The sequence below is a fragment of the Balaenoptera ricei genome, chromosome 8 (assembly GCF_028023285.1).
Source record: "Balaenoptera ricei isolate mBalRic1 chromosome 8, mBalRic1.hap2, whole genome shotgun sequence".
NCBI classification, from domain to species: Eukaryota; Metazoa; Chordata; class Mammalia; order Artiodactyla; family Balaenopteridae; genus Balaenoptera; species Balaenoptera ricei.
The window spans coordinates 42,559,456-42,572,337 of record NC_082646.1 but is presented as its reverse complement, the minus strand read 5'-3'; the positions used below and the strand labels follow the sequence as shown (position 1 = coordinate 42,572,337).

Sequence of the window (12,882 nt, the reverse complement as noted above, 5' to 3'; positions counted from 1 at the left end):
GCAGATCTTTTTCATGAGACCCAAAATCTCTCAGGTCTCAAATTTAGGTGCTGAATGTGTAGTAAGTGCCCAAGAAGTGTTTGTTAGTTCTTCTGCTGCTTCTCCTTTCCTTCTTCAGTTGATGTTAAGTGAAGTAGATTGAAGTCTTCCTGATTGGTACGGGAGGCCTGTCAGAAGGGATCTTCATGAATATTTCTTAAACATCTGGCTCTGTGCAGGACACTTCATATACACTGCCTCATGTAGTTCTTACATCTCTGTGGGGGTAGATATAAACATTCCAGCTTTACTGGTAGAAAACCAAGGCAGGGAGAATTTAAGTAACTAGCCTGAAGTCCCATAGCAAATAAATTTTAATTCATGTGTGTTTGATTTCAAAGCTCTAGCTCTTTCCACTATAGTGTGTGATCTCTGCATTTTAACTATGTTTTATATTTTCTTGGAAGGAGCCCTGTACCCAGATAGAACATCTGGAAGGAACAAGGATGATGACAATGTTCCTCCTGGCAAAAACTATAGCTATGTCTGGCCAGTGAGAGAAGAATATGCTCCTGCCCCAGCAGATGCAAATTGCCTGACCTGGGTGTACCATTCGCACATTGATGCCCCTAAGGACATCTGCTCTGGGCTAATTGGCCCACTGCTGGTGTGCAAAGAGGGTAAGACGTCTCTTCCCCACCCTCTCTGTCCCTAGGAGCCTAATCCCAGGTGTGTTGAAAAGTGTACATAGTCTTCAGGTCTTGTCTTGCCTACCTCCCTTGCTTCACACAGAGTGTGCCTCTTCTTCCAAACTTTCTGTAAGATTAAAGAAATTTTTCTAACATGGAAGATCCATAACAGGGACAATAATTCAGGCTTCTGCCTAAAAAAATCATAGCCTTCTGAAACTTACATGCTTTAAAAAAATACACACTGACACCACACATAGGAAAGTGTAAAATGTAGACAAATGACCAGGAATGCTTTTGCTTTATTATTTCACCCACATAATCTCTTTGCTATTTTATTCCTTATTAATTGATTTAGTGTATCTGTGCTCTGTCAATATAGTATATTTCCTTTAAGGACAGCCAGGTTTCCAAGTCTGTGGTTGTGAGGCTTTCTGTTTTATGAGTTTTCTATGGTTTTATCATTTCCATCAAAGCCTTTCACTGATTTTATGTTGTGGGTTACTCTTGTACATGTAGGTCTTTCAAAATTACCTGATACCATTGGCAGGAAGAAAAGCTCATCTTGATTTTGTCCACTTTGAATTTTTTTCTTACTCTTTTGAATGTGCCTGATAGGTATCCTGCATAAATATTCAGGGACAAGGACTGATGTGGATCAAGAGTTTGTTATAATGTTTGCTCTTGTGGATGAGAATCAAAGCTGGTACCTTGAGGAAAATATCAGACATTTCTGCACTGACCCTGATTCAGTTGACAAAGAAGATGCTGTTTTCCAGAGGAGTAACAAAATGCATGGTGAGTGCCTCTCATGTTATCAAATACATACCGACTGCCTTTTGTGTATTTGGCGCTACATGGGATACAGAACACACAGAAATATTAAACCTAGTTTTCCAAGATTTATAACTTCATAATGAGAATAATAAGAAAGTGATGAAACATAATACCTCTCAGAACCTAACACAAAGAAAGAGAGCAGGAGAAGAAGAAAGGAACAGAGAGGAACTACAAAAACTGACAGCAATTAACAAAATGGAAATAAGCACATACTTATCAATAATAACTTTAAATGTAAATGGACTAAATTCCCCATTCAAAAGACATAAAGGGGCTGAATGGATTAAAAAACAAAAACAAAAAAACCAAAACCCATCTCTATACTAGATACAAGAGACACACTTTAGTTGTAAGGACACACATAGACTGACACTGAAGGGATGGAAAAAACTATTCCATGCAAATGGAAACCAAAAGAAAGTTGGAGTAGCTACACTTATATCAGACTTTAAATTGAGTTTAAAACAAAGACTATAATAAGAAGGGTGTTACATAATGGTCAATCCAACAAGAAGATATAACATTTAAAATATTTGTGCACCCAACACAGGAGCGCTTAAATATATAAAGCAAATATTAACAAACATAAAGGGAGAAACAGACCGCAATACAATAATAGTAAAGTACTTTAATACCCCACTTATATCAATGTAGGTATCCAGAAAGAAAATCAGTTAGGAAACTTTAGCCTTAAACAATATGTTAGATTAGATGGACTTAACAGATACTTATAGAACATTCCATCCAAAAACAACAGGATACACATTCTTCTCAAGTGCATATGGAACATTTTCCAAGATAGATATGTTAGGCCATAAAACAAGTCTTAATAAATTTAAGAAGATTGAAATTATATCAAGCATCTTTTCTGACCACAATGATATGAAACTAGAAATTAATTACATGAAGAAAACTGGAAAATTCACAAACATGTGGAGATTAAACAGCATGTTACTGAACAACCAACATATTGAAGAAGAAATCAAAAGAGAAATTTTTTTAAAACTTGAAACAAATGAAAATGGAAATGTAATATATCAAAATTTATGGGATGCAGCAAAAGCAGTTCTAAGAGGGAAGTTCATAGTGATAAATGCCTACCTCAAGAAACAAAAAAAGTTTCAAGTAAGCAACCTAACTTTACACCTCAAAGAACTAGAAAAAAACAAATTAAGCCCAAAGTTACTAGAAGGAAGGAAATAACAAAGATTAGAGCAGAAATAAGTGAAACAGATACTAAAAAGACAATAAAAAACATCAATAAAACTAAGATCTGGTTCTTTGAGAAGATAAACAAAATTAACAAACCTTTAACTAGACTCACTAAGAAAAAGAGAAAGGTCTCAAATAAATAAAATCAGAGATGAAAGATGAGATATTATAACTGATACCACAGAAATAAGAAGGATCATAAGAGACTACTATGAACAAGTATATGCCAACAAATTGGATAACCTATAAGAAATGGATAAGAACCATACAACCTACCAAGACTGAATCAGGATGAAATAGAATCTGAACAGACTGATACTAGCAAGGAGATTGAATCAGTAATCAAAAACCTTCCAACAAACAAAAGTCCAGGAAACAGATGGCTTCACTGGTTAATTCCACCAAACATTCAAAGAAGAATTAATACCAATTCTTCTCAAAATCTTCCAAAAAATAGAAGAGGGAGAAACTCTTCCAAACATGTTTTATGAAACCAGCATTGTGCTGATACCAAAAGCGGACAAGGATGCCACACAGAAAAAGAAAAACTACAGGCCAATATTCCTGATGAACACAGATGCAAAAGTCCTCAACAAAGTATCAGCAAGCCAAATTCAACAATACATTAAAAGGTTCATACACTGTGATTAAGTGGGATTTATTAATCCATGGGATTTTAATCATGAAAGTGTGGTTCAGCTTCCACAAATCCATTAAAGTGACATACCACAGTAACAAAATGAAGGATAAAAATCATATGATCATCACAATAGACACAGAGAAAGCATTTGACAAAATTCAACATCCATTTATAATAAAAACTCTTAACAAAGAGAGTATAAAGGGAACATACCTCAACATAATAAAGACCATATATGACAAGCCCACAGCTAACGTGATACTCAATGGTGAAAAGCTGAAAGTTAATCCTCTAATATCAGGAACAAGAGAAGGATGTGCACTGTTGCCACTTTTATTCAACATAGCATTGGAAGTCGAAGCCAGAGCAATTAGGGAAGGAAAAGAAATAAATTCATCCAAATCCGAAAGGAAGAAGTAACTGTCACTATTTGCAGATGACATGATACTATACATAGAAAACCCTAAAGCCTCCAAAAAAACTGTTAGAACGAATAAGTTAAGTAAATTTGAGGGATATTAAATCAATACACAAAAATCTGTTGCAGTTCTTTACACTAATAATGAATTATCAGAAAGAGAAGTTAAGAAAACAATCTCACTTACAACTGCCTCAAAAGGAATAAAATACCTAGGAATAAATTTAACCAAGGAGGTAAAAAAAACATATATTGAAAACTATGACATTAATAAAAAAAATTTAAGAAGACACAGATAAATGGAAAGATATTCTGTGTCCATGGATTGAATGAATTAATATTGTTAAAATGTTCATACTACCCAAAGCAATCTATAGACACAATGCAATCTCTATTAAAATCCCAATGGTATTTTTTACAGAAATAGAACAATCCAAAAATTTGTATGGAACCACAAAAAACCCTGAATAGCCAAAGCAATCTTGAGAAAGAACAAAGCTGGAGGTATCGTGCTCCTTGATTTTAAATGATATTACAAAACCATAGTAATTAACACAGTATGATATTGGCATAAAAACAGACACAGAGATCAATGGAACAGAATAGAGAGCCCTGAAGTAAACCCATGTAAGAATATACAGGAGGAAAAGGACAGTCTCTTCAATAAATGGTGTTGGGAAAATTGAACAGCCATATACAAAAGAATGAAGCTGGACCACTGTCTTACACACATACACAAATATTAACTCAAATTGGATTAAAGACTTGAATATAAGATCTGAAATTATAGAACTCCTAGAAGAAAACATAGGTGGTGAGCTTCTTGACATAGGTCTTGGTAATGATTTTTTAAATCTGACACCAAAAGCGAAAGCAACAAAAGCAAAAATAAACAAGTGGGACTACATCAAACCAAAAACTTCTGCACAGCAAAGGAAACCATCAACGAAATGAAAAGACAACCGACTGAATGGGAGAAAATATTTGTAAATTGTATATCTGATAAGAAACTAATATCCAAATATATAAAGAACTCATACAAATCAATAGCAAAAAGCCAAACAATCTTATTTTAAAAAAATGAGCAGAAGATCTGAATAGATATTTTTCTAAAGAAGAAATACAAATGGCCAATAGGTATGTGAAAAGATGCTCAACATCATTACTCATCAGGAAATGCAAATCAAAACCACATGAGAGGGACTTCCCTGTGGTCCAGTGGTTAAGACTCTGAGCTCCCAATGCAGGGGGCCCGGGTTTGATCCCTGGTCAGGGAACTAGATCCCACATGCATGCTGCAACTAAAAAAAAAAAAAAAAAGATCCCACATGCTGCCACTAAGACCTGGCACAGCCAAATAAATAAATAAGTATTAAAAACAAACAAAAAAACCCCACGAGATATCACCTCATACCTGTTAGAATGGCTATTATCAAAAAGACAAGAAATAACAAGTGTAAATTGGTACAACCACTATGAAAACCAGTATGGAATTTCCTTAAAAAAACTAAAAATAAACCTACCATATGATCCAGCAATTCTGCTCCTGGGTATTTATCTGAAGAAAATGAAAACACTAATTCAAAAAGATATATGCACCCCCCATGTTCATTGCAGCATTATTTACAATAGCCAATATATGGAAACAGCCTAAGTGTCCCTTGATGGATGAATGGATAAAGAAATTGTGGTATATAACAATAGAATATTATTCAGCCATAAAAAAGAATGAAATCTCACCATTTGCAACAGCATGGTGGACTTTTAGGGCATTATGCTAAGTGAAATAAGTCAGACACGGAAGGCAAATGTTGTAAGACCTCTTTTACATGTGGAATCTAAGCAAACAAACAAAACCCCCAAAACCAAGTTCATAGATCCAGAGAACAAATTGGTGGTTAAAGAGGCAGGGGATGGGCATGGGAGAAATGGCAAAAAAAGTAACATGTCTCATAAGTCCCTTCTAATCAGTTCTTTTCCTTCTCTTCTTGCTGCATGCTTTTGTCATTTAAGTAGCTACTATGTGTCAGCTTTCCCGCTGTGAGGTAAGACAGGGTTTCTAATTACAAGGAACAGATCTGGTGGGGAAGGTAAATATGTAAATAGAGATGGAGGTAAGAGGTGGCCAAGCTGTCCTGGAAGTATGAACAGTGCTTTTGTTTGCTCCTGATCTCATTGTGTTCACGTAACAGCTCGAAGGCTGTTTTGACCACTTTTATTGAGTGCTTTTCTCTTGAAAAGACTAATGCTTTTCATTCCTTTCTGGGACTGTATTTTACCAAAGAAACCATGCCTTTCTGCACAAAAACATTACAAGCAATAATCTGTGCTAATTTTCAACTGTGCTAGCGCATGTGTTACCATTTCTTCTGGATCTGCTCGCCTCTGCAGGGGAATCTCTTCCACTAGTGTTTCTGTTTTTCAGCGCTCAATGGATACCTCTTTGGAAACTTCCCCGAGCCTGATATGTGTGTTGGTGAATCGGTGTCCTGGCACCTATTTGGGATGGGGAATGAGATAGACATCCATTCCATCCATTTTTATGGTAACACCTTCATCAGCAGAGGCCATCGGACTGATGTCGTCAACCTCTTCCCAGCCACCTTCCTGACAACAGAAATGATAGTTGAGAATCCTGGGAAGTGGATGATAACCTGCCAAGTCAGTGATCACTTTCAAGGTAAAAAGGACAGAGACCAGTGCTTACAATGGTACAATTAAACCACACAATCAATGGTGCTCATTCAGTGCCTGCTGTTGGATAGATTCTTGTACGTGTTATATTTAATTAAATATTAAATTAGGAAATTAGGAATTATATTCCTAATTTTTTATTTTTTTAGTATTTTTTAATTTTTTTTAAATTAAATATTAAATTAGGAAAATATATAATGCCTATTTGGCATCTTATCAACAGGTATTTATTAATCACATCCCTATGAACCAGGTAAGAAGTGATTGAAAGAAATAATAAGACCTTCTATGAACCTGGAATCTAGTAGTTAAATATAGTCAGACATTTACAAAATGAATAAAACTTGAGGCAGAATGATAAATGCTCTTTGAGTGCTTTATCACTTTGCTGGAGCAGAGAGGCTTCCTGAGGAGGTGGTCCCTAATCTGAGCCTAGAAAGGTTAGGAATTTGATAGATGAAGAAGGGGAAAAAGGCTTTCCAGGCAGAGGAAGCAACATGAACTGGGAAAAACACATGGGCAATTGTAAATAGAATAATAAATTTTTAGCACTGAAAAGGAATTTATAGATAATCTGGACCAATCCCCCATCCAATTCTTGAATTCTCTTTTGGACATCTCTTTTTTAAATTTTTATTTTATTTTATATTGGAGTATATTTGATTTACAATGTTGTGTTAGTTTCAGGTGTACAGCAAAGTAAGTTATACATATTCTTATATCTATTCTTTTTCAAATTCTTTTCCTATATAGGTTATTACAGAGTATTGAGTATAGTTCCCTGTGCTATACAGTAGGTCCTTGTTGATTACCTATTTTATATATAGTAGTGTGTATATGTTAATCCCAACCTAGTAATTGTAGCAGCTTGTTTCATCTCTGGGCTGCTCTGTGAGAACATTCGTCCTTATATTGAGACACAATGCAATGATAGGTACAAAATCCTATGAAAGATGAATGATAAACATTTGTTGACAAATACCTGTTGAATGATTTGGTTCAGGTTCCTTGGGAATAGGTCTTTACTTAGCTGGACCTTAGGCTCATGTCAGAGGAGTGATGAAGGAGAAGCCTTAGAGAGGCAGATTGGGCCCCAGGCAAGTGTCTTTGAATGGCAAGACTAAGGATTGTCTAGAAGGCAAGAGTAAGTCCTTCTAGATCCTTAGGCACACTAGTGACATAATCAGTGCAGTGGTTTAGGAAGATAAATATGATGTCTGTGTGCAGAAAGGACACAATGGAGAGACTCTGGCTACTGGATGCCAGTTAAGAAGCATTGGTAACATTAGAGTTATGACATATTAAAAGTTTGGCCTAACATGGTAAAAACAAGAATATAAAAAGAAAATGTGTCAATGGGATAAACATAGAAGAAATAATGTGTGATTCAACTTGGATACTGACTAACTACACACAGTCACTATGAGGTCAGGGATGCAGCTCTTCAGGGCTGCTTTCATTGCACATTTTTGTTCCCATCAACCTTAAGCAAACCTCACATTTGTCCACTGGGTTATTCCAGTTAAATTCAATTCAGCAAATGTTGAACTGCTCAGTTAATATGTATAAGACACTCTCCTGGGAAGACAAAGATGAACAAGACAAGGTTACTATTCTTCCCTGCTCCTACCCCCAGCTTTATTGAGGTATAATTGACAAATAGGAATTGTATATATTTAAGAGGTACAACTTGATGTTTTGATATACTTGTAAGGTGTGATTACCTTACACTCAAGCTAATTAATATATCTATTACCTCACGTAGTTAAACATTTTTGTTGTTGTGGTGGTGAAAACACTTGAGAGCTCAAAGAATACCGAGTTTCAGTTATGCAAGATGAATGGGTTCTGGAGATCTAATATACCCCATGGTGACTACAGTCAACAATACTGTGTGGTATACCTGAAACTCCCTAAAAGGGTAAATTGTAAGTGTTCTCCACACACGATCCCTAAATCTGAGAAGAAACTAATCAAGGCATTAGCAGCCATTTGAGATTAGTAAGATTGCTAAACGTGGCCAGTAGTTGTGGACATAAGCTGGAATATGTTACTGAAATAGTGTTTCCTAAATTGTCCATACCCTCAGAAAAAAATGTTTAAAAATTAGAAGATACGTATAATTCAACTTTAAAATTAGTAATTACCTCTAGAGATAACGGTGTCACATTTTGATGAATATCCTTCCTATTTTCTAGACCTTAATATATAAATGCTTATGTTATATATAAAATGAAATCAATCTATTAATACTGTCCTGTAGCTTACTTTTTCCACTTGTTAATATACCAGAAATAAATTTATATGTCAGTGAATATAGATCTACTACATCATTGTTAATCCTTCCAGCGTCCTTTGTAAGGAGATTACAATTTACTTAACCAACAGTCTTTATTAACACATATATTTTCCCTATTTTTTGCTAAACACTCATAAACATCAATTTATAGAAATGTTTGTACTTTGGCTGACATTTCCTTGGGAAAACTACTAGATTTAGAATTCCTGGGTTGAAGAGTTTAATTTTTTTTAAGCTATGGACATATAGTGCCGAATTCCCCTTTAGAAATTGTTACTCTTCACTCACAGTGTGTGAGCATTCCCTTTTCCCTGTTCATCTGACAACACTGAGAATTACTAGTCTTTCTAGTCTTTACCAATCTCATAAATGAACAACAGTATCACTTTACTATTAAGGTTGAACTTTTCTTTTTCCTTCATTTGTTCATGGGTCAGTAGTATTTCTTCTGTGAATAACCTATAAATGTCCCTTGCCCATTTTCTATTGGGATATTTACTTTTTTCTTTCTTATTTATCAAAGGTATTTACATATTAATCTTTTGTCATATGTGCTAAAATATCCCCCTACCCACTGTTTATTTTTTACTTTTAACTTTGTTTATGGTCCTGTTTTCCGTACAAAAGTTTTAAATGTTCATGAAGTCAACCTATCATTTTTTTCCTGTATGATTTCTTTTGGAGCATTTATACCTTAGCTCATGGCTTTCCTCTCTTCTGCAGCTGGCATGCTGGGGCAATACAATGTTGGTAACTGCAAAAGTGGTATTTTTCACCCCAAGATGAAGGGTCAACAGAGGCACTACTTTATAGCAGCTGAAAAAATTCTTTGGGATTATGGTCCTCAAGGCTATAACAAATTCAGTGGTCTTCCCCTAAATGCCTCTGGCAGGTAAGCTCTCTTTGCTGGTGTTTCTAAGCCTCTCATAAGAGAGGCATCTATTAGGCTTTTCACTGTGATCTCATTTGTAGTCCAGGCACTGCTCTTATGAGCACATACTGCATAGATAGCATAATGACATCACTGAAGGAGCTCTGAGCCCTGTAATGTGTACAGCTGAGAAATGGAGGAGTATTTATTGCTTCGTGATTTGCTGGCTAAATCAAAGCACTAGATTCATTCATTCATCAAACATTTTATGAGCATCTACTATGTGCAAGCTGCAGCGTTAAATGCCATGAGAAATACTAAGCTGACAGGGGAGAGAGTAAGGTGCTTGCACACATGAAGCAGACAGTTTTAAAAAGGGAATATGGCAGGACTCTCTCTTTTTGTTTTGTTTTGTTTTATTTTGTTTTGGCCGCCACGCGGCATGTGGGATCTTAGTTCCCTGACCAAGATCCAACCCACGCCTCCTGCATGGAAACAGAGGGTCTTAACTACTGGACCACCAGGGAAGATCCAGCAGGACTCTCTTTCAATGGAGATGAACTAGTCAAGGAAGGTTAACCTTTTTGGCTCAAGAACAGCCTGATATAAGTTAAGCCCCCTCTACCCAGAATTCCTCTTTCTCCCTGTCCAGTATAATGCCATTTTCCCCTTCAAACTCTAACTCTAATGTCACCTCTTAAGTAAAGCCTCCCCTGACACCTGAATAATTTTCTCTGGGCTCCCGCAGCATATAGTATTTTTTCAAATTGAATCTAACAATTCATTAAGTGGATGCAGATTCCTGTGACTTCTTATTGTAGAATCATATGCAAAGATGTCTGTGAAAGCATTATAAAGTGTACAGTGTGATACCAACAAGTGTTGCTATTACCCTATAATCCTTTTTTTTTAACATCCTTATTGGAATATAATTGCTTTACAGTGGTGTGTTAGTTTCTGCTTTATAACAAAGTGAATCTGCTATACATATACATATATCCCCATATCTCCTCCCTCTTGTGTCTCCCTCCCACTCTCCCTATCCCACCCCTCTAGGTGGTCACAAAGCACCGAGCTGATTACCCTGTGCTATGCAGCTGCTTCCCACTAGCTATCGATTTTACATTTGGTAGTGTATATATGTCCATGCCACTCTCTCACTTCAAACCAGCTTACCCTTCCCCCTCCCCGTGTCCTCAAGTCCATTCTCTACGTCTGCATCTTTATTCCTGTCCTGCCCCTAGGTTCTTCATAACCTTTTTTTTTTTTTAGATCCATATATATGTTTTAGCATACGGTATTTGTTTTTCTCTTTTTGACTTACTTCACTCTGCATGACAGACTCTAGGTCCATCCACCTCACTACAAATAACTCAATTTCGTTTCTTTTTATGGCTCAGTAATATTCCCTTGTATATATGAGCCACAGCTTTATCCATTCATCTGTCGATGGACACATAGGTTGCTTCCATGTCCTGACTATTGTAAATAGAGCTGCAATGAACACTGTTGTACATGACTCTTCTGGAATTATGGTTTTCTCAGGGTATATGCCCAGCAGTGGGATTGCTGGGTCATATGGTAGTTCTATTTTTAGTTTTCTAAGGAACCTCCATACTGTTCTCCATAGTGGCTGTATCAGTTTACATTCCCACCAACAGTGCAAGAGGTTCCCTTTTCTCCACACCCTCTCCAGCATTTATTGTTTGTAGGTTTTTTGATGATGGCCATTCTGACTGGTGTGAGGTGATACCTCATTGTAGTTTTGACTTGCATGTCTCTAATGACTAGTGATGTTGAGCATTCTTTCACGTGTTTGTTGGCTATCTGTATATCTTCTTTGGAGGAATGTCTATTTAGGTCTTCTGCCCATTTTTGATTGGGTTGTTTGTTTTTTTGATATTGGGCTGCATGAGCTGCTTGTAAATTCTGGAGATTAATCACTTGTCAGTTGCTTCATTTGCAAATGTTTTCTCCCATTCTGAGGGTTGTCTTTTCATCTTGTTTATGGTTTCCTTTGCTGTGTAAAACTTTTTAAGTTTCGTTAGGTCCCATTTGTTTATTTGTGTTTTTATTTCCATTTCTCTAGGAGGTGGGTCAATTAGGATCTTGCTGTGATTTATGTCATAGAGTGTTCTGCCTATGTTTTCCTCTAAGAGTTTTAGAGTGTCTGGCCTTACATTTAGGTCTTTAATTCATTTTGAGTTTATTTTTGTGTATGGTGTTAGGGAGTGTTCTAATTTCATTTTTTTACATGTAGCTAGCTGTCCAGTTTTCCCAGCACCACTTATTGAAGAGACTGTCTTTTCTCCATTGTATGTTTCTGCCTCCTTCATCAAAAATGAGGTGACCAGATGTGCATGGTTTATCTCTGGGCTTTCTATCCTGTTCCATTGATGTATATTTCTGTTTTTGTGCCAGTACCAGACTGTCTTGATTACTGTAGCTTTGTAGTATAGTTTGAAGTCAGGGAGCCTGATTCCTCCAACTCCATTTTTCTTTCTCAAGATTGCTTTGGCTATTTCGGATCTTTTGTGTTTCCATACATATTGTGAAATTTTTTGTTCTAGTTCTGTGAAAAATGCCAGTGGTAGTTTGATAGGGATTGTCTTGAATCTCTAGATTGCTTTGGGTCATAGAGTCATTTTCACAATGTTGATTCTTCTAATCTAGGAAAATGGTATATCTCTCCATCTGTTTGTATCATCTTTAATTTCTTTCATCAGTTTCTTATGGTTTTCTGCATACAGGTCTTTTGTCTCCTTCAGTAGGTTTATTCCTAGGTATTTTATTCTTTTTGTTACAATGGTAAATGGGAGTGTTTCCTTAATTTCTCTTTCAGATTTTTCATCATTAGTGTGTAGGAATGCAAGAAATTTCTGTGCATTAATTTTGTATCCTGCAACTTTACTAAATTCATTGATTAGCTCTAGTAGTTTTCTGGTAGCATCTTTAGGATTCTCTATGTATAGTATCATGTCATCTGCAAAGGGTGACAGCTTTACTTCTTCTTTTCCAATTTGGATTCCTTTTATTTCTTTTTCTTTTCTGATTGCTGTGGCTAGGACTTCCAAAACTATGTTGAATAATAGTGGTGAGAGTGGGTAACCTTGTCTTGTTCCTGATCTTAGTGGAAATGGTTTCAGTTTTTCAACATTGAGGAGGATGTTGGCTGTGGGTTTGTCATATATGGCCTTTATTATGTTGAGGTAAGTTCCCTTTATGCCTACTTTCTGGAGG

The 12,882-nt window shown here is 36.1% G+C and overlaps 1 protein-coding gene across 1 annotated transcript in view; it reads left to right on the top strand.

Moving 5' to 3' along the window:
- The window catches only part of HEPHL1 (hephaestin like 1), an 88,223-nt gene that overhangs the window by 20,545 nt on the left and 54,796 nt on the right, over positions 1–12,882 (top strand). The window contains exons 3-6 of the mRNA XM_059929401.1: positions 447–659; positions 1,287–1,466; positions 6,204–6,458; positions 9,495–9,663. Coding sequence (XP_059785384.1) covers positions 447–659; positions 1,287–1,466; positions 6,204–6,458; positions 9,495–9,663 — 817 coding nt within the window. The remainder of the gene's footprint in view (positions 1–446; positions 660–1,286; positions 1,467–6,203; positions 6,459–9,494; positions 9,664–12,882) is intronic.